The sequence below is a fragment of the Acyrthosiphon pisum genome, chromosome A2 (genome assembly GCF_005508785.2).
Source record: "Acyrthosiphon pisum isolate AL4f chromosome A2, pea_aphid_22Mar2018_4r6ur, whole genome shotgun sequence".
Taxonomy (NCBI): Eukaryota; Metazoa; Arthropoda; class Insecta; order Hemiptera; family Aphididae; genus Acyrthosiphon; species Acyrthosiphon pisum.
The window spans coordinates 116,257,869-116,281,155 of record NC_042495.1 but is presented as its reverse complement, the minus strand read 5'-3'; the positions used below and the strand labels follow the sequence as shown (position 1 = coordinate 116,281,155).

General features: G+C 34.2%; 1 protein-coding gene across 1 annotated transcript in view; it reads left to right on the top strand.

Annotated features, from left to right (window-relative positions):
* Positions 1-3,336: 3,336 nt before the first annotated feature.
* LOC100165921 (adhesive plaque matrix protein) overlaps positions 3,337-23,287 on the top strand; it is a 22,633-nt gene continuing 2,682 nt past the window's right edge. Inside the window, exons 1-2 of the mRNA XM_029489706.1 lie at positions 3,337-3,833; positions 22,573-23,274. Of these exons, the coding sequence (XP_029345566.1) occupies positions 3,557-3,833; positions 22,573-23,274 (979 nt within the window). The 5' untranslated portion in view covers positions 3,337-3,556. The remainder of the gene's footprint in view (positions 3,834-22,572; positions 23,275-23,287) is intronic.

Below are 23,287 nucleotides of genomic sequence, written 5' to 3'. Positions count from 1 at the left end.
TTATTTTAACATTTTATAATTTGTAAAATGTGTACGAGTACGATACGTTTAGCCGTATAGGACTAAAATATTACATAATATTATAATAATATGATATATTTTAGATTTTATGTAAAACCATTAAAAAGAACTATAATTATACACTGTTGTCTACTTGTCTGTTATATCATGTTCACCTAGCACACTGGGACATTCCTTATAACTCTATAAAAAAATCAAAATATTTAAATATATAATATTATGAACTTCAAGTAAACTTAAACATTTCTAAAAACAAAATTTGAAGAAATATACATTATTAAAGAATAAAAGGGCCATGCTTTGTGTATCATCATGTATGTAATAGATATGAGGTCAGAGGTACCTATATACATTTGTACACGCAGTTATACTATATAATATAAAATGTAATACTTTGTATTTATGTATACCAAGTCTATATGTTTGCTTGAGTTTAAGTTTTAAGTAATTTTAAATAGAAAATTTGTTATTTAATTGATTTAAACTATACAAAAAAAACGTTTGATCGATAACAATTTACATATCCAAAATCAAAATTTACAATCCCATAAATCTGAAACCTCAATCATGCAATAAAAAAATAATAAACGATGAATCGTGTGTCGTGTCGATAAAATATTTTCATACGACATACTAATGCTAAAGATGCATTATTTGCAATATACAGACATAAATTCGTCCATATACGACCCAACATTATAAGTGTGGCGTGCATATTACTATAACCTGTAGGACTGGAAGGTTGATGCTCAAAAAAAAATGAAGAAAATGCCTTACAAAAATACATTCTAAAAAAATAAAACAATGCATTTATTATGTAGTGCATCAAACAAACTGTAATTATTTTAATTACGACATAAATATTATAGGAGGTACCTATGTACAAAATCTTAGAAATGTCACACGCATTGTTCATGGCAGAAATATATCATTTTAATTATTTGTTATGTTGATTTGATGATGCTGAGTTTGATTAAATTGTATTCTGTGATGACCTAGCCTAACCCATGTTATTAGTTTGTAAGGAATTTCAAATGCAAGAGTAGATAAATTGTAATTGTTTGCACGTTGCAAAATATGATACATATATAAAATCCCGTTAGAAACTTAAAATATTTAATTTTAAATTTAAATGTAGGTACTAATAAAATACATTAAAAAACAAAAACAAAAATAGTAAAATTCCCGTAATAACTAAAAATTTAAAAAAACTGCAAAATAAATGCAGCAGATATAATATGATGCATCCGTGGACAAGAGATGAATCAAATCCGTACCAAAATGAACTTCATAATAATTTGTTATACGTGGCTACCACGAAAAAATAAAAAGCAAAAGTGAATTAAAATCCCATCATAACATCTAATTAAATAACACAATAATATGGTTTTTAATAAAATATTGTCTATCTATGCATATAATGAATATAAAAATTAATGATTCTTTGCAGTTTGTACTCTAAATACCTACTATTGAAAATACCTAATATATTTAAACTACTGAACTGTTTTCAGTAAAAGTGAAATCAATAGATTCCCTGAAACTTTAAGGGCGTAACAGCTTATTTTACAATCCTAATATCATATAAGTTGCCACAAGGTGGCTCACACATGAATTCAGATTTGGCTAATAAACATTAAATATTTTTTTTTTTTTGTTTATTTGAATTGCATGGCTGTCGTAGGTTACAATGTACGGATTATAATATTACTATTATAATTATTAGAAATATGAAATGTAACATTCATATAAATATATTTTTTTTTAAAACAAATCCTTAAATAAAATACTTATATGAACACAATAATTTTTACATTGATTACTTTAATGATTTGCTATCTTAATGATGGACTTTTTTATGTAAGCGCATATAAATAGACGACCGCCAATCTTATCGTCTCTAGTTTTTTGTATTTACATGAATAAGATGTCCAGAATTAAGAAATGTAAAATCATACAATTAATCATTATGTTTCAGTGTTTGTATCTGCATTATACAGAGTGATTTTTTAAGCATGCTCACCCAATTTTTATGTTTAAATTATGTCTATATTAAAATTATGATTTTTGAAAATTTTAAGAGTAGTATAAGAGTTGAAGATGATATTTTTGAATAATTGGATTTAATAATTACAATGATTACAATAATTTAGGAGTATTCTGTGGCATGGTACCAACTTTATTTTTTCAAATGAAAACCTACATGTTGTACATAATGTATATTGTGAATCAGGAGATTTTTTTTTAAAGTTTGATGTAAATTTATAAATTGTAAAAGAAATAATTTGAACGAAAAGTTCTGAGTTATTTTACTTTACTCTAAGGGTTTTATACTTGTATATTTTAACTGAAGCAAAACGGAAAACGATAGAAAGATAGATTAATTTAAGCCTGTCGAAGGCGGGTAATACAGCTATAGTGTTATAAATATAATATCATCGCGTATAATATTATTATAAATACTGTGGCGGTATTATAAAAGCACGATTACGCACTTTTTACATTATTTTACTTGCAACTTGAAACTTGCAAAAAAACACGACACGATTGCTCACAGCAATTAATATCGTTATATGCCATATGGCAGTGGCGTGCAAATCCCTTTTTCCATGTGGGGCAAAGTTAATTTTTTTACACCCACCACCCACCCAAAACTAAAAGAACGTAGTAAAATGACACGTAGTAAAATAACATTTACAAATTTAATTTTAGTAACTTGTAAAATTCTTAACAAAAAATACCACCCACACCCACCCCATTTTCAAGTGGGGCCTAGGCCCCATTTGTGTCTTGTCTGCACGCCACTGCCATATGGTTTGTCCTAAAATCCTAATTAATAATAATTTACTTATACTACTTCACTACTAATACTTAATATTATATTTCATGTACCTTTTGTTATAGGTATATTGAAATATTAAACTGTTTATTATACCGTATAACAACTATAGTATAATTCATATTATAATAATTTTAACACAACGATATATACATATTTTTGGGCGCAGTCGTATATGCACTGAATACTGCAGCTGCATCTGAGACGGCCACGGGAAACGCTTGATATCGGAACATGCCATCTCCGCGTCGTTTTTGTAATACAGGGAAACCTACCTGCCTGCGTATAATGTTATAAAATATATGCGCAAAATGCCGCCGCCCCGGTCAGCGCCGTCACGTAATTAGTACGCGCGCGGGGACGGCGGCGGGAGAGACGGTGCCAAACGTCGCGCGGCCGACAAGGTTTAGGTCACGGCCCGCGTACAGGAGGGGCGGACGGATTCGCCGCCGCCGTGCGATATAAATATAAAAACGCATCCGCGACCGTGACACTGGACCACGTCGAATCGAATCGGCCGGTGTACACATCACACACACACATACACACGAGTCGTCCAGGCCGCAAAACGTTTCGCCAAACACTCGACGCGCACCAGACGGACGGACCGACCGACAGGCAGACGGACGACAGCTCGTCGCGTACACGCACACACTTGAGCCGCATCATACACTGGTATACCGCTGCAGCTCCGAAATGATTGCCGGCCGCCGAATGTGCCTGTTGACGCTCGTCGTCCTCTTGGCAGCTACGCAGACCCTGCAGGCCGCCGCCCCGAAGCCCGACAGGGGACTGGTCCGGTTCACCGACGACCAGCACATCCCTGTCCGGCCGAAAGCCGTCGCCGATCCGACCAAGCCGAAGTCTTCGTCACCGACCAAGTCGAAAAAGCCGTCGGCACCCGCGCAAGTGGACGCCAAGAAAAAGACGCCCGTCAAGCCTTCCGTCGCCGCCGCGGCCGCTGCCGTCAAGAGTGAGTATACATATTATTATTACTATTATAATTATGAAAATAATAATATGCTAATAATTATTTTGTTATATATTATTTTTGTTATAATTTTTGCAACCCTCCATTATGAAAATATAAGACACGTCAACGTGTTACGACGTGTACCTTACTGTTAGTGTAAAAACCATTGGTTTTGATGTTTGTCGTTTATAATTGAAAAATAGAATTTAGTAGGTAACCGATGAAAATTTGTGAATGATAATAATTCCCGCGCACCAAGTCTAAACGAGTAGTTTTTTTGTTTGCGATTTATACTTTTTCTTGTATAGGTATAAATATTATTTTTTTTTTTCCATCATATAGGTTATTGAATATTTTTTAATTGATTTGCCGAAATAATCAAAGTATTCCGCGAAATGTCGGGACGCGATTTACGTAGGCACGTTTCAAAAGTACTTAGGCGTCGATTTAAGTGGTATAATATGACATTTTTTTCGGACCGCAATAGCCAATTAACCAAATTCCGAACTTGTTCGTTGCGAATCCATCAACCGTATTGTGATATAATGCGGCCAAAAGAGATTTTTCCCCGTTTAAAACGCTAATTTCCGCTTTCCATCGAAAACGATCGATATGCACTGTCCAAGACTTATTATTCAATAATATAATAATTAATAGTATGCATTTACACCCTTTAATAAATAATATTAGCAAAGGCTAGCTGATAAACTCTAAGATCTACAGTAATCGACGTGTTGTTTACTTCGTAATTTGTTCGTATATTTTTTAAAACTGCCTCCAAATAGAGACGATATGAACCGCGTGTTTATGATATTATGATCTGTATTTAACGATAAACGTCGTGTTGGGATATGATTTTTGATTTTCTGGTTCAAACCATGTACAAATAACAAATTAATTTAATTATTCATTTGAAATAAGTATATTAAAATAACAGTCGTTGAAATAAATTTATTATAAATAGCCCCCTTAACAAATATAAATATATATTATACTCACAAATCACTAATAAACAAAAACTTTTGTTTATATACAATATCCAGTGACTATTAAATGATACAATTGTAACAAGTACTGAAAAGTAACTACTATTAACTAACAAAAAAGTATAATAAAATGTATATATTAATTGTATAGCCAAATTAAACCAATGCTATGACTAATGAAAATACCTACTAATAATTTATTTTGCATATAAGTTTATAATTATAATCAAAAATCACTATATAGACATATTATTTGCATTTTAAATAATATATATTACCAATTAAACAAAACATTTTCAAAATTAACATTGTTTATAAAATATAATATAATAATTGTACGGTACGTGTGTTATCTATCTTAGAAACGTAAAATACATATAAGCTCAGTATTGAGAAAATTAAAGTTAAAAATATATTTTTCAATTTCAATTAATTTTAAAGAATTCCAAATTATAATCTTTATTAACTAAATCAGTTAATCATGAATAGGTACTGATTCTATCATTTAATTTAAAATTTTTTTATACGGAAATATATTCATTACGTTTATGATTTAAATGAGATTTTTCAATTGGTTATACAATAATAGCATTTGATTAATTTAGTTTTTATGTTCACATTTTCTGACTAAAGGTGTGCTCCGAAAATGTTAAGTTTGTCTATTGATTGGAAGTATAAAGTCCACTTGAGGTATTGTTGACATCGCCTAAAATTGTATTTAAGCATAAACTAGATAGGATTATAAAATAGTAATTTATAGACTTTTCGATGGTTTTCTTAAGCATATGTATGGAAAAACGGCAAAGAACGAAAGAACTATTATATGAACTGTACCAAGCTTCGACGCTTCGTTCATCATCATTTTCCAAATGTTCGATTATTCATTTCATTATTATAAAGAAATATAATTTTAATATATATTATTACATAAATGTAACACAATTCACAGTCCCATGTAGACTTTAATAATAAAGTTGCTTTTATTGCTAGGGATAAAGAAATTGATAAAACGAACGTTTTTGTAAAAAGTAACTTGTCGTGAAGTTCAGTTTCATAAATTGTATGTATGAAAAATATTATCAATTGTTATGATAATAATATTATATAGCTGCTGCCTATTACCGTTCCGCTTAAATGAAATATATAGTTGTCGCCTGCAGTTGCAATGCATTTATTAACCTATACAAAACAGGATTTAAAATTTACACATCAACTTCCTTTTAAAACAATATTTTTTATTAATCTGTAAACATGTATTAAATAAAATTTCGTAAATAAGATATATTTAATAACTATATGATAATTATTAAAAAAACTACGAGATGTTTGTTTAGCTTTTCAGCAATTTTATAGTTCGATTTTAGCACCCGCGAAATTATTTTCTTTTGTTCATTATATGATTTTTGAAATATGACAGATAGCTTATCGTTTGCACATGCACATATATGCATATTTACATTAATGCAAAAAAATTTAAATATTATAATATTACGATCGAGCAAGGTCATTCGATGACCGGACAACCAGTTTTATAACAGTCGTAAAAAAAATCCTAAATAACGGGTCGTTATGAAATCGCTTTATGCTGTCATCGGCACACATCCATAATCTAATAATAATATCGTCCGTAAATTATTTTATATATATATATATAGCAGGTACCATTCCGAAGAAATGCGCGACTTTGAAGTGCTAACGACCGTACATAAAAACTATATATTTTCTATATAGATGCAATTTTTAATTGGTCGTATTTACCTACCTCCGGTCGGCCATCGTCTCGGATGACTAACCCATAAACGTTTAGTAATTCATCGAGACGTCTCGTTACTTATACATCTTCGACGGAGAAAAAAATCCGTTCGACAGCAAAAAAAAAAAAAAACTCGTACCGCAGAGAATATTAATAAAAGAAGGGAAAAAAATGATATAAAGCTAATAATAATAGGTAGCGCGATTCGACGTAAACAAACGGTCAGCATCCGGCCGGTGGCAGTCAGCAATAATAATTTAAAACGGCGCAATACAGGTTTCCCAGCACAGTTTTTCCAGCGCGCGTCACCGTACGGCCTTATACAGCTATATATCACGCGCCGTAAATGTATACGCGTAATACGTGCAGTAAACGCTATTCGGTCGGAGACACGTTATTAATTTTTGCACTTGATTCGCAGACATATAAACGTATTATTATTAAACATCCAACAACGAGACGAATATAAAAGAATAATAAGACGTTTACGGCGGCGCGGAAAAAATAAATGATAATAATAATAATACAAAAATACTCTTAACATTATTATTATTATTTTCGTTATTTACTTCGGTTCCCATCGTACGCACGCCGCACACATCCAGATCATTGGTCATGCAGTCGTCTGGCGGCCGCGCGATGATGTTTCACACATTACGTACGACACTCACACAAACGAGACGAGAATGTGTTATTATTGTTGTGTGCGTGTGCGTGATTGATGGTGAGAAGCCGTGCCGATACATGCCAGTGCCAAAACCGTGGCGTTAAAGTCTCTGCCAAACCGTGTACAACATTGCCTACAACCGGCAGTACTCACCGACCTACAAGCGTATATAAACACGCGTTTTCCATGTTTATCTCGAAACCATTCGGATCACGTTTGAATTATCAAATTGTTTTTTTTCTTTTATCTGTTTTTCGATAGTTACCTATACATATTATATTTGAGTTACACAGCAAAAACAAAAAATAAAAAAACGAAAATCGTATGAATATAATATATTTATTCGAAATAATAATATTGATACTATATTATAATAATATATTTTATCATGGTGGAATACCACTTGTCATATTCCCACGGGAAACGTGCGGATGGGCCTGCCGGTCCGCAGCACTGCAACAGTTAACTACACCAGTATATTATAATATACATATATAGATGTCTACCTATACATGAATACAATATATATGTACGTATATAATAATATATAGGCGGTACGCCGCGAACCCGTGGACGGTGCCTACGTGTCTGTCGGACTTAACGCGTTTCTCACTGCAGTAGTGCAGCAATATATACGCATATTATAATAATTAATATGCGTGGACCCGAGGGTCTTACTGGTTTTCGGGATGAAAATATGATGGCGCGCGAGCTGATATTATAATACGCGGTTTCGGCTGCGGCGGCTGTCGATTGCACAACTCGAGGGGAAGGACCCCTCCGACCGCCGCAGACGACATACAACGTCGCATCATCGCCGAGATTGCATACACCTGTTTTTTTTTCATCTTCTCTTCTCGTTATACTATCGCAATATTCTCGGTATTTTTATTATTATTATAATTTTTTGTTTGGGGGCCAAAAACGTGTTTGTGTATACATGTATAAACCTACACCGGTGGCGCGGCACTAACGGCGGATTTCCGTCGACTTCCGATCGCATGGTTTTTCGACGGTTATCGATTTGTCAGGCACCAATACGCACGAACCCGAAATGTCCGGTCCTGTGGATATCAATTACGTTATATACAAGACGATGCAAGTACGCAACTGCAGACAGAAATTGTTTTTTTATATATACGTTCGCTTTAAACGGTTGATTTCCGTTATTGGCGTTATTTATACGGTGATTTTTTTTTAAAAATAATTTTCATACGACCGTTGTTAATTATATATACACATTATCATATTTATAATATGAAAATAAAACAATATACTTATCTATACGCACTATATTATCAGCTCGAGTCAGTTCGTTTCAAGTCGACGACCCGAATGATACGCTAAACAGCACTCCGTGCGGTCGTCATCAGTAACACATTATTAGTAATATAGTCAAGTAGGCATACATAACTATTAACTACATAACATTATGTGTTGTTTTATACTTGAATTGGTCTATGAAGACATACATGTATAATATGTAATATGTATATGTATATAGTAATTTTCGTACTCTGGCTCTTAAAAAAACAACGAGCGCTTTCCTATAATAGGTATAGGTATTAGGTAACTACACATATTATAGACGCTAATTTATCAGACCGAACCTTATGAACAAAAAACGGCTTCATTATTAATCCTGAACATTCAATTTTGAATGCCTACCTATATAATTTTATAACATGCAATTTCTCTGATGTTAGAATACGCATTACACGAAATTCTAAGGTTTGACATGGTACTGCATATCTGAATCGATTGCAATTAATTTTAATTTGAAATCCATGTAAAGTCATTTGCATATTATACGAATTTACATAATCCGTTCGACCTATGCGGGGTGATATTATACGCGTAAAATGAAATTATATGTAAAATCAAACGGAATTCTATTTATTAAGCTCAGCACTGACAGTTGTATATTTGAAACGTCAAATGTCGGTACCTAAACTCTAGCACTGCAACAGTACTTTTATAATAATATGACAACTGAATATATGATTTTTTTTTTTAATCGGTGATTAACGTCTTTGCGAATCATTAAACGTGCGTGTGGGTATCATAAACAGCCTAAATCGTTAAGCTAGCAGGTTTAACCGTTAAGTTGGTTTTAGAAAGAAAAAAATAATCCGTCGTATTATTATAATTACATCCCACGCACATTTTTGTGCTCGATGTAGTTTTGTTTCGTAGTTTATAAACAGAAAACCATGGTTGTTTTTATTACACCCGAAATGTTAAATAAAAACATAAAAAAAAAAATTATAATTATATAGGCTTTTCTGACCGTGATATTCGTCTCTGTTCCTGTTGGCTGTTCATAATAATATACTTTGCGTTTTATCGTAGTATAATAATATATTATAATATTTCGAAATCCCTCGCGTCGTTATAATAATATAATATTAAAATATTTGGAATACAAACATTCTAATGGCGGTTTATGTCATTTGAACGCCTTTCCGACGTTTCGCGCACTAGTATAGAAATAAATTCGTCAACAAAAAGATTTTATCGATTTACTTGATACATAGTATTACAGAAATCGGCGGCGTAAAAGCATAATAATATAATATACACGCTCGGTAGACAGCTGCAGAGTCGCGTCCCGTTCTCATTATGTATTTTTGCTAATTTCAAAATGTACATTACCTATGCATTTTCCGCGACATCGGCGTTGCAATGTATATTGCAGGAAATCCGTTGCGCACTGCGTGTTCAACGGAGATGTAAAATCTCAAAATGGACTTTTCGTCGCAAACCACTCTGCCCACATGACTATAATATTGTAACACTATACCTGTATGCCGGTGCTGGATAGCTATTGACTCGAAACCGATGTCGCGAAACTGTTGCAGCAGCCGCCGACACCTCGACAGCGACACTTGACGGTTCGGCTGCGGAGGCGTTAAAGTCTCTTCTACACGTGGTATCAGCCTCTTTCGTACAGTACGTCTTATATTATTATTATTGGCAACGGCATGGCCTGCTGCAGCACAAGTCGACCGCGATGGTCCGTTTTTTATTTATGGCTTCCGGCCCGGAATGTTAATCCTATATAGCTATATCCCGCGCCGCCGCGGTACAATATAATATGCCGGGCGCATATTTAATCGTATCGAACTTTCCAAAACCATTAATATTATAAGCGACCGAGCACAATAACACTGTAATATATAATAATATAATATACGCGCGTAGTCGACCGCGTTCTATATAGGTAAAATGTCATATTGCAGTCGTCTCTACGCACCGTCGCATGTTTAGGTACACATTTGATAATTTATTTATACAACTGGTTCCGTATTGACAATAAAATGACGTTATGTAGGCCGTTTTCTACGAGCGTGCAGCGTGTATAAACCATACAAATTAGCTTCCTGTACATCCATCTCCTGTATAGACCAGTGTACATGCAATCGTGTACTATACTCGATTAAATGAATGAACAACGCGCAATGAATGCGCTTGCCAAACATAGGCGTGCGCACGGGGTTGATGCGGTGGCAGTTAAGGTTTTTGTCCCATCTGCGAACTTGAAACATATAATTTTTTTTGGTATAGTAAAGAGTTACGAATATCTGTCTTAGAAAAAGTCCGTCACTGCAGTTTTAGTTCATGTGAAGTCTTTTTCAAAACTTAGTTTATTGGAAACGTTGTTCCTTGTAGACTTTAGCTGTTACACCAAGATCCACTTGGTGGACTGCTGAAACGTTTATTAAGCAATAGATAAATAAAAATTTTCAAATTTTATTGAAACATTTAAAATGTTTACGTAGATAGAAAAAATATAACTGCAGCGAATTTTATTTACTTTAATTTAACTTTATGTGCGTAATGTTCTATTAATTCACTTCTTATAATTTATCTTACGAGTAAAGAGTTTTTGGAAAAAATTTCGTAATTTGTAAAAATGTATAAACTATTATCAAATAAATTGGTTTTAATTTTATTTTGAATCAAAATAGTACGTCCTGTCAAGAATGTTAACTGCGCACGCCTATAATGTGCACCTTATATTATATGTAGGTATATATTATTATATTATAATATATAATATTATACTCAAATACATCGCCTTTCGGTGTAGCAAAAACGGTTTTCCGAGACGTCTCGATTAATTTCACGGGTTTTCGTTTGGTCATCGCGTAACTATATATTATAGCTGTACCTCAGCCACCTATATGTGTATAGGTACACGACGTACATCTATCAGTCATCTTGTATATATACGCGTGTTATACAACAATAATAATAATTTCACACGGTAAACAATTATACGGACACACGTGGATGGTATAATAAATAATAATACGATAACGGACTGTCCGTCCGGGAGGCGGTGATGCTGCGTAAAATTAAAAAAAAACAAACAATAATATTACAACGGACTACTGCTGCTCGTTTGCGAAGAAATTTGCAATCAGCGCCAGACACCGGTGTTTCGGAATAAATTCTCAGACCGACTACCTTTATATACTATGCGCACTTATGGTCTCGTCCTGACCGCCGCCGGTCGCTTTATATTTATTATCATTATTACCATTATATTGTACGACGTGAGGTAGAAACCGCGTGTACATAATAATAAGATAATATAATCGTATACCCGTCTCCGTCGTCGATTACATTATTATCATTGTTTCGTTGTTGTTGCTTCTGCTGCTGCTGTTGGGCCTCGGACGGCAGAGACTCGCATACCTCTGCACACTGCCCCCACGTGCAAAAGTTCCTCCAGGTCGATTATATTTTTTATTACCCTTTTTGTTTTTCATTATTTGTCCACGCGATGACTCCGCGCGCTTTGCGATCAAACTGGTCCGTCGATCACAATACGATCTGCTCCTCGTGGATAAAAACATCTGGAGTAAATAGGTACACGGTTTTTTAGGAGCAAAGACACCCAGTGACCCACGCATTGTTCAAGTTTTCCGACATGATTAGAACATACTATTATAAATATAGGGTCGTTAGGTACTCGCCGTTAGAAATCCCGAAACCAAGATAATCTAACCCAATTCCTTTAATATTTATCCCTGCGCAGCTCATGCCGCGAACAGTTATCATTTTATATACAAATTACTTGGGGTGTGACGAACTTTCAGAGACTATATTATATAGTCTCTATATATTATATATAGCGTCAATGCGTCATATATTTCACCCGTCCACTCAAAACCCGATAAAACCTTTGTCGTCACTCGTCATATTTTTAACCACTTTTCATAGTAAATATTAAAATACTAGTTAGTACACTAAAAACTCAAAGGCGGCCGACTCCACCTTCACCACATCACTTTTGAAATGTTGACATTATTATGTCGCTTCATTGCTGCTTTACCGCCTTTGAAATAAGTCGAATTCAGTGTGCGCAAAGACATTTTTCTTGTTGGTACGGACAGGACCTGGTAATGTATACGCATTATACCACCACCTGCCATCCCTTCCCTTTCGCTTCAACCACCGTCGGCTTGTTTTGCTGGCGACGATTTATTCTCGTTATTATTATATTATATTATTATTACGCCAAGCGGTTAAATCACATTGGTTTTTCATTATATTTTTTACGCGCCACTAGTAAATCGTCGTTCGTCGTCGGTATTCCAACGCCGTATCAAATGCGTTACCGCGCGGCCACATAAAATATTACCTTTATTATTCGCGTCTACTGTTAGCTGTATAGGTATATACTGTCTAAACTGATAATATAAAATCGAACCGCTGCAGCCGACCATTATTATTCCCGATGTGTATATGTATAAACAGATGGGTTCTGCGGCACAAAGACTTTTTGTTTCGTTCTAAATGACGGTCGAAGGTCGCAATTTTTCCGATTCCTTAGCTGGTAACTGGTAAATACCTACTCGTCGCGGAGACGGTTCAACGATTCGAACATATTGTACTTACAGCGGCGTACATGCAGTTGTAGTCGTTTACCGGGACCCAGTCGGATGTATAAATACGTATAATATATCATTTCCCCCTTGGCCTGGACGTTAAATTATTGTGAAAATGTGTAATCGGCGTGAATGACGCCTGAATCGCCTGATGACTGTATTTTATAATATTTATGTATTTTTATTGGAGGTGCACGGTCATCACCGACTTGACATTTCTCGCGTCACCCGAAAATTAATATCATCGTTACGTTTTATCGCCGAAAGCGCACATTGCGACATTTTACGCGGCTATTACACGGAGTCACAAAATTCGCATTTCCGTTCGCATTCACGATGTTACGACCTCTGCACATACATCATAATAAACACTGTATAAGTAATGGGCGAGTTTATGAAGTCCATTGGATTTTATCACTCCGCAGTTTGCTTATATTTCAACTGTATTGAATATTGAGAGCGCGAGGCTAAATCGATGTCACTGACAGAATATTATGCTATTAAATTGGACACCTACGAGATCGCAATAATTACCGAATTTGTTCTACGAACTTTCGTTTTAATAATACAACTATTTTAAAATTTAAATTTTCTACAGTTTTCCAAGTTTCCTTCCCAGTTTTTACACAGACTTGGGACTGTCTGTAGGATTAGTACCTTTATACATAGGTAGTATAAGTAGTATAACTATAAGCCCAAAGTTAATATTCTTAGGAATGTTAAGTTAATTTAATGTGCCTATATATTATTATTGTTACTAACCAATATTTTAACATTTTTAAAACATTGTTCTAAACTAACTTTAATAATAAATAAATAGCATAAAAACTTAACTTGAATAAAATCTTATTCATCGTATCATTATAGGTATATACACATAATATAATAATAAATAGTTACAACAATTGATGATGGGAGGACATAATACAAAGCGTATAATATATACATTTTGTTTTTAAAAACACAATATTCAGTGAAAAAAGTAATATACCTATATATATATTTATTTTAATTTCCTAATTTTTAATTGATTCATAATTAATTAATAATTGAAAATTGTATAATTAAGAAACATACTATTAAAAATTTAAAAGTCACAAAATATGCACATTAAACTTTTAATAATTTTTTCGCATACGTTAACTATAGTAACTATAACTATAGTTTCTAAATTACTTGGCTATAATTCTAATAGCCCACAAAAAACCTTAAAAGTCCCTACGTCTAATAGTAATGGTGAACACGCTCGTGTTTTGCTTCATAGTCAATCTAATACTTAGGAGAACCGATTGCGTATTTCCCGTTAAATAATTGTCGATAAGCGCGCCGCGTGTGCAAAATAATATGTTTTCCCGGGAACGCGAAATGGTTGGCAAACGCGTCGGTGCCGGCATTCCTGCTCATCCGTCCGCGGTGAACGATTATCGTTACCGGCTGGCCGATACGCGGCCGGGTCGACCGAGCGAATAACAATAATAATTGTAATTATAAAAAACGAGCCCGTACGGCCGTCGAACACAATCGAACGTTGTATCAACAACGTAATAACTAATAATAACAATAATAGCCGATGACAATCTCCTAACGATCTGGACGGCGGCGGCGACGGCGGCTTACCCGTACACGTAGGATTATTATATAGTGTGCGACGCGACCCGTTCATTCCGGATTCCGTTCTGCGCGTGTAGAACATTGAGCCGGGTCGTGTTCGCACGGGCTGCGGTGGCAGCGGCGGCGTCGGCGGCAATAATGAGCAAGATAGAAATCTTGTCTCGTCCCCGCGCGACGCGATTGTATCGGTTCCAAAGGGGCCACCGGGTTAACCGCGTGTGCTGCAAATCTAATCGACCGCGATAATAATATTCTATTATTTACATTACATTATTATATCGCGTTTGTGAGATGCCGTTTTAAGAGGTTACAAAGCACATGGTATAAGCATTTTATTTTATTATTATTATTATTTTATTTTTTAAACTGACAGTAGTCTAAAGCACAATAGGTTTGATACAATGATAGAATTACAATATAAAAAAACGACATGTTAATTAAAAGATAACATATTATTATGAAATAGTGACTTAGTTATAAAAAAAAGAACTCTGCAAAAAACGTTAAAAAAAAAAATTGTCAACGATTTACAGAAACAGATTTTATATGCTCGCAGAGTGTACTCTCCTAACTTGTTATTTAAAATAATTTATAGTATCTATTATTTAGTGCGTATTACCAACAGATAATACAATTTTTATTTTGTGGGATATAAAAAACATTGTAATCGCGGACATAATGATTTTTTTATTTTAAAAGTTATTTGACTGAGTATACATAGTAAACATAGCAAAAAATTGTTATATACCGATCTGCGCACGAGCGTGTCAAGTTTAAGTCCTGTATAGTCCGGTAAACATCAAGGCCCAAGTCCTGAATTTCATGCATAATAATATACGATTGAATTTATTATCTTAGTATTATCTCAAGCGTACCTCCTATATACTTATGGAAATCTGAAGTGTTCGCGAGTGCAGAAACTCCATGCAAATACACACACGGCGAGTATGTTACCTACTCATCATCATAATATCATACAAATGATTCGTAGTCTATTTCCCCGAGTTTTATTGTGATATTTCAATGGGACTTAAATAACTTGAAGACTTAAATAATATAAAGATTAGGTACACTAAATGGTGAGCGTGGTACAGCAAATAAGTTATTGGACTACAATACTAACTAAATTATTACCAAAAGACGACGACAAAGGCACACATTTATAAAATAGTTGAATGATATGATAAACTTTTATTAAAACAAAAGTAATAGGACAACGTCTGTCCTAGAAGGATGTAGATGACCGATGACCCTCTAATCCAAGTTATACATACGTTCCTAATATTTGTGTATTTTTTCACTATTGGCTTCAGGACCAAAATTTAAGTCATGCAGGTTAGGTATAAATTAGAGGCAAGCGTAAAAATATACAAACCATAAAACTTCTCCATTGTCCCTACATAGGTATTTCTAGCAATAATTAGTGAAATATTATACAATTTAAAAGATATTTACGCACGGTGTTATATTGACAAATCCGGTTTGGGTTAGACTTTTTTGATTTACTCAAATTATGTGCCTCATAAAGTCATAAATACTGTTTTTCCTCATTTTCCACTGATATGCAACAAAACGGAAATCCACTTATACAAATAATTATGCCTCCCAATTGCCCCGGGATCAATTCATCGGTCACGATTTAGGTAAACAGGTGTAGGTACCCATAGGAATCTAAGATTCAACTCGTATAATATATGCGTCTGACAAATCGACTCCTGTCGTTGGACCTCATCTGCGGTTGATTTACCGCACGCGCGTCTAATACCTATTATATCGTAATGTAATAAAAAACGCGGGCGGAAATCAATTCGTATACTTACCCACCTGCCTATTATAGTAGGTTTGACGTGTCCGAGATAGACAATACTTTTTGTATGCGCACATGTATACTTATTATACGCATCGGATCTATCGATCAGTGTTATTGTATTGTATTACACGCATACCTCTACCTACCTACCGTATACGTTTAAGACGACAAACGCGCAAGTGAATCATGTTTTACCAATCCTACGTGAAGAAAATCACCGTCACGTGTCGCGTGTGGGTTTATTCGCACACTGTCATATAACACACTTTCTACTGTCGCTCGCTCCCTCAGACACACACACATAATATCATACAAGACTCGTATATCGGCACGCCACTGCGCCTATATTTAATAATAATATATCATATTAATTGTACGCTTATATACCTCTATATAACGATAGTGGACGCGACGGCGGCGTTCGGTAACGGTAAAACTAATCCGATTTTTTTTCCATCGTTTAGAAAGAAAATTGACGCGATCTAAATTCGTGGCCAAATTAGTATACTATGCGACGTTGTGTGTATAATACTATACATTCCGTACACGTAGGCATAGGTATCATAATATTATATGCGACCTACACGGTCGCAGCTATGCGTAGTATATATACACGAATAGTTATTGAATTACATTATAATATTATACTACATACGAGCTGTGTTTCGAACGAACGCGGCAGACTGCGAGCCGAGTTCGAGAATGAAAATTATAGACGTAGGTACCTATATATAATAGTCGTATATCCGAAACGACTTGGCGGACCTCCGGTACGACGGCGTAAAATGAATTCGAGTTTTGGCGGCATATTACATTGTACACACGCGTGTAGGTTTTATGAAAAATCTGTTAACGATTCTCCGAGGCGGTCTATTTCTCTCTCCTCTCTCTTTCTCTCTCTCACACGCTGCACACATGGTGCCTTCCAGTTCAATTAGTGAAAATACGTATGTTTCGTTTCGTAAGACATAAAACCGTAATTTATATTATATTATACGAGTAGACAAAGTGCCTAGCTGCACATAATACCCATCGTACGCCATAATATATATTATATAGGAGGCACCTACCGCCGTATAATAATATAATGATAATAATATTATATTATTTTTATATTATAATATTATCGTAGTTTGCGCGCTCCCGCGTCCGGGCACTGCATATAACATATATTTTATGCTAAACAGCGTGTCTGCGTGTGTTTCGAATACTTTCGATGATAATAGGTAGTATAGGTACCTATATAATAATAATAATAATAATAATAATATAATATAATACGCAAGCGGGAGTGCCGTCGGCCGATAAGATCGCGGTAAGTCCGGGCTCACGGAATTTCGTTTTGTTTTTTAAATGCTAATCCGACGCGTCCGTTGCGGGAAATTCGCCGCTGGTGGTGTACCTACTATAATATTCGTCTCGATCTACATACACCCACCGTCGCCGCGTGTGACTCTTAAACGCATGTGCAGCCAAGTTTATCGTATTATAATAATATTAAAATGACATACTTCTATATTATTATTATCCGTCGTTTTGTCGCGAATCACTCTCGGCGTACATAATATCGTAAGTTTACGATTAGAATCGATGAAAAGGATTTAAATTCCCACCACTGCAACAGCCAACAGGTGCACCTCGTCGCATCACGCGTATGACTTAATAATATAAAATTATGTTGCATTCCACGCCTTTGTACACGATAGTACTATTGTTATTTATTATTTCGTATGGCGTCCGTGAACAGAACCAGGAATATACTTCAAATATAAAAAGATATAACATATTATATCAAATTGTAAACGGGTTAACAGTGATAAAACTCAAAAATAAACAAACACATAAATAAATACTAGTACATTATTTATATAAATCAGAGCAGAAGTTCCCCCTAATAATTCAATAATCTATTTCACGGTTCTTTATCCATGGATTCCACAATTTCTGCCTACACCAAGTGGATATCTCCCATGGAGCCTTTAAATTCATGAATTGGACATTCAGTGGTGATGTGTTTAATTGTCTGCGATTCATAACCACAGTCTCATGTTTCAGTGTCACGCAATCCCAATTTGTACATCGCGTGTCCACTCCTACCATGACCAGTCCTGATACGGTTTAGTGTTACACTGTTACCCAAGTATGAGCTCAAATCCCAGTCGTTTGATAGTTGGGTTAATCATCAATTTTTTGTCATCTGGATTTTTTATTGTCCAGTTGCTTTCCCATTTAGAACTTAGTACGGCAGTACTATAATAAGTTCGGACGACCGAGAAGTTAATATATAATACTCGCAACCGGTGTTGGGTATTTACTTTTTTTTTGAAATTAAATTACACTACAAATTACATTTCAAAATTGTCATGAAGTCATCATTAAGTCACTTTTTTTATATTTGGTCAAGTTACATTCTTTTTTAATTTCAAAAATGTCGCCGGAGCTTAATAATTATGTTGTCAGTACATTAACCAAGTAATGACAATCAAAAATATTAAATTATATAAAATGTTTATTTGAGAACAATAATATTGTTTATCACCTTTTATTCATTATATTATTTTTATATAATAATGTATTTTTCAAATTAGGTACTGCTTATTAAAAATAAACCTTTTTGTCTAATAGCTATTACCAAAATATGTTGCTGTCGTATTTCTATGATATAATTACAATATATATTATTTTATTATCAATTGGTTCTTAGAATATATTTAAAAAAATTAAGTAACGAGTAATTTAGGAATTTTACTTAAACAAAAGTAACTTAAATTACGTATAAATTACTTCTACAAAGTAGAAAGAAGTAGTTATTGTAATTTCGTTACAATAACTTAAGTCAAGTTATTCCACACTCGCAATAAGACATTCACTGTCAGTCCATATTATAGGTACCTATAAATATATAGTATGATACGTTTCATTTTCATGATAAATCAGTCTCGTACTCTCGTAGGCCGTCAAACGCATTATCGCGATTGCAGTTATAATAATATACATTACGATAATATTATGCTAATGGTTTTGAAATAAATTACACGCCGAAACGAGATACACGTAATACACGTCATACATACATATATACAATCCATTTCGGATGGTCTGTTAATAAATAATATAAACAACAAACTACGACTGAGATTAAAAAAAAACAATATAACATACTGTGACCCACGTGATATAATACGTAGGCAGGTTACTCTGCCTATACGTGTTTCATTTTTTACCGTTGCGATTACTACACAATATGGTTTGCCCAGTAGCCTTTATTTATTACAACTACCACATTATTATTATGATTGTTAATAATTAATATAATATTGTTGTTACCGCTAGTACCTACCACTCGGCCAGTATATAAATACGCCCGGCTTTTCAATAATAATTAATAATGGAAATATTTATTCGTGTTACAAAAGACGCGTTCGTAGAATATGTGGTTTGTCTAAATGTATTATGTCAACATAATATTACATAAAAATTAATGTTGACCTCCGGCTCAGTTTGCCGTTATTGTTGCACTGCATAGATACCGGTTTGGACATTTCAAAGGGATTTTCACTTCATTATCAAACACTAGAACGACTATTCATTATTTTTCGATTTCCATATCACTCCTTGTATTTTACTCGTCGTGTAATAGTGATTATATTTTGTAAAACTCGAATAACTTTTAAAGCTTTTTAGTTTTTATCATGCGGTATGAATAATTTCGTATAACAAGTACATTAAATATTTATCGCATTCAGAATTCAGCATAAATAATTACAAAGAGAAAATTTTGGAAAAATATAATTATCACCCATAATATCGAAGCTCTATAATTTTAACAAGCTGTCTGTTATTCCTGTGTCGCTTGCCAATATTATATTCTATACTCGTTTGTACACAGGAGATAAAACGGTATATTTATACTAAAGTCATTAAGGACAACTGCATAGGCAACTTAAATAACATATTTATGTTGTCGTGCTGAAAAACTAGTATATAAGATGTATAAATAATCATTATTATAGACACTTCACATTCGATAAATAAATCCCAACACGAACACGCGTGCGTGAAGAGTTATGGTAATTAAAAATGATTACAAATTCGCAATAACTCTGCTGATTTATTTACACAATCACCCAAACACATTTTAGTTTTTAACGATAAATTCGCGTTTCATATTTTTTTATTGTACCTACTCACGCGAATAAACAATAATTGATATGAGATATATGGAAATCGTTAATGTTATGGTAATTAATGTAATTCAATTTCATCTTAAATAACAAACGTCATTCCGTTTTTTACCTACAAAATTAGATACCACTATAGCAGGTAATAGTAAAATGAAGTTTATATTATTATTATAATATATTAATAATAATAAATAATATATACTTCTGAAGTTCTGAGTGTATTTTTAACGAGACAGCGTCGGTACTACGAACTGAACAGTTGACGTTACAAAATATGCCCTCTAGTAAATGAGTCGTCACATTCGATTATTTACACACTCCGGTGTATACCTACTCTCCCTAATATGGTCCATCCATGGTATATACGGCCCGAGAACATACGCTCAAAGGTACCACTTATTGTGTTAACTGACGAATTTCTTTCGATCTTCTGGTATAAGTATGCTTTTATATAGCGATTCCGTGCAAACTCCGCGAGACTCCACGAGGCGGGCGAGAATTAATATCGGAGCGGTTTAGTCAAAACAACCGATCGTCTCCGCAGTGTATGTACAATATACGGTGTATGGTATATACATAATATAGTTTCTTTTTATATATGAAAACCAGTTCCTACTACTCTATACGGTGATTTGGTTTTTTCGGCTATTACTTTTATTTATTTATATGAATTTTTAGCTTGCATTACAACCACATTTGAATTTATATCCGAGATGATGATAAAAATAATAAATAAATAAAAAACATAAAGAATTATCGAAATCCACTTACGTGTGAGATTTCAAGTGGTCAAGGTTCAACGTCCCTAGGCCGTTATAGGAATGTGGCAAAATGTCAACAAGATTTTCACAAATACGCATATATATAATTTATATTATATACCTACTCGGAAACAACACTCGGACCAAAGAAAAATACAAGATATCCAATAACAATAATCGAATAATCGTTATAAAATAATAATAATAATAAATGCGTAGGCACGAAAACCGTTAAGAATCGTTAGCAAACAATCATGAACATCAATATTTTTTATACACGCGTACCTACACAGCTCTACGATCTATCAAACTTCTCGAAATGTTTGACTAGCCCGGAAAAAGTAATAACCATTCAAATGCATATAATATTATCGTTTTAATTTCAGAAAACTATTTATAGGGATTTTTGATATTATTACTATTATTATTATTATTATTATTATTATTATTATTACAAGTATTGAAGTATCAAGATTTTGATAAACGAAAAATGTTGTTTTTGATTATATCTTTATTAAAAATGTAATAATTGCAGCTTCGTAAATTTAAGTGATTAGTAGCGTCTCCAAATGTATGCGACAACGTGATACTCAGAAACGGAAACAGATTTATTACGGTCAATCCGCATTCAATGTTTTCCCAAACGAGTTCGTTAACCGAAAAACAACTTGCACGAGACTGCAAAAACTTGTATAGGTACTATATTATGTTAGCCTGATGTCATTTTTCTAAGATTTGTTATGTAAAGTACATTGGAAGTAGAATAAAATATAAATTATAGTGAGGTTATTTTGCCGAATGAAAACCTGTTCCTAACGTCTGGCTAAGCGTTTGTTGTAGACCGGTTGTATAGAACGGCAAATTGGCGTAAACAAAAATAGGCTTAATGCCTTAATATATTATATGGATACAGTTATATCCATTTAGTTTCTTAATCCGAATGAGATAACGTGTTTATACTCTCTGGTTCGAATTAAAATTTTTATTTCTGAATAATTTATAATACATATATATATAATATTGTTCAATATACATATATATTTATTTCTTAACTTTTAATTTTTCAGAATCTTCGAAACCAGTTGAAGACAAATATAGAAACGAGTTTGATGAATATATGCGTCAACAAATTCAACAATGGCAAATTGCAGTTGTAAATGGTCAGCAAGTATCACCACCTGCAGGATCACAACCTTCCGGACAGCCACCATCTAGCGTATGGATCCAAGTCCCAGCTAATGGATATTACCCTCCACCATCATACCCATACCCATCATACCCTCCTCAGCAATACCCGCAACCATCTTATCCACCTCCCTCTTACCCACCACCATCTTATCCACAACCTTCATATCCACCCCCATCTTATCCGCCACCATCTTACCCACCACCATCTTACCCACCACCATCATATCCACCACCAGCATACCCTCAACCATCGCCATATCCTCAACCATCTCCGTATCCCCAACCTTCACCATACCCACAACAACCATTATATCCACCACAACCTGCACCGAGTCCAGTTTCTGAGGAGCAGGAATTATCTACGTCTGCACCATCAGAAGGAAGCCCATCACAGCCAGAAACACCGGGAGTAGTAACTCCTCAACCAGAATACCCGTCCCCACCAGCACCTGAATATCCATCCCCACCATCACCAGAATACCCACCATCAACGCCAGCACCAGAATACCCACCATCTACACCAGCATCAGAATACCCACCATCAACACCAGCACCAGAATACCCACCATCTACACCAGCACCAGAATACCCACC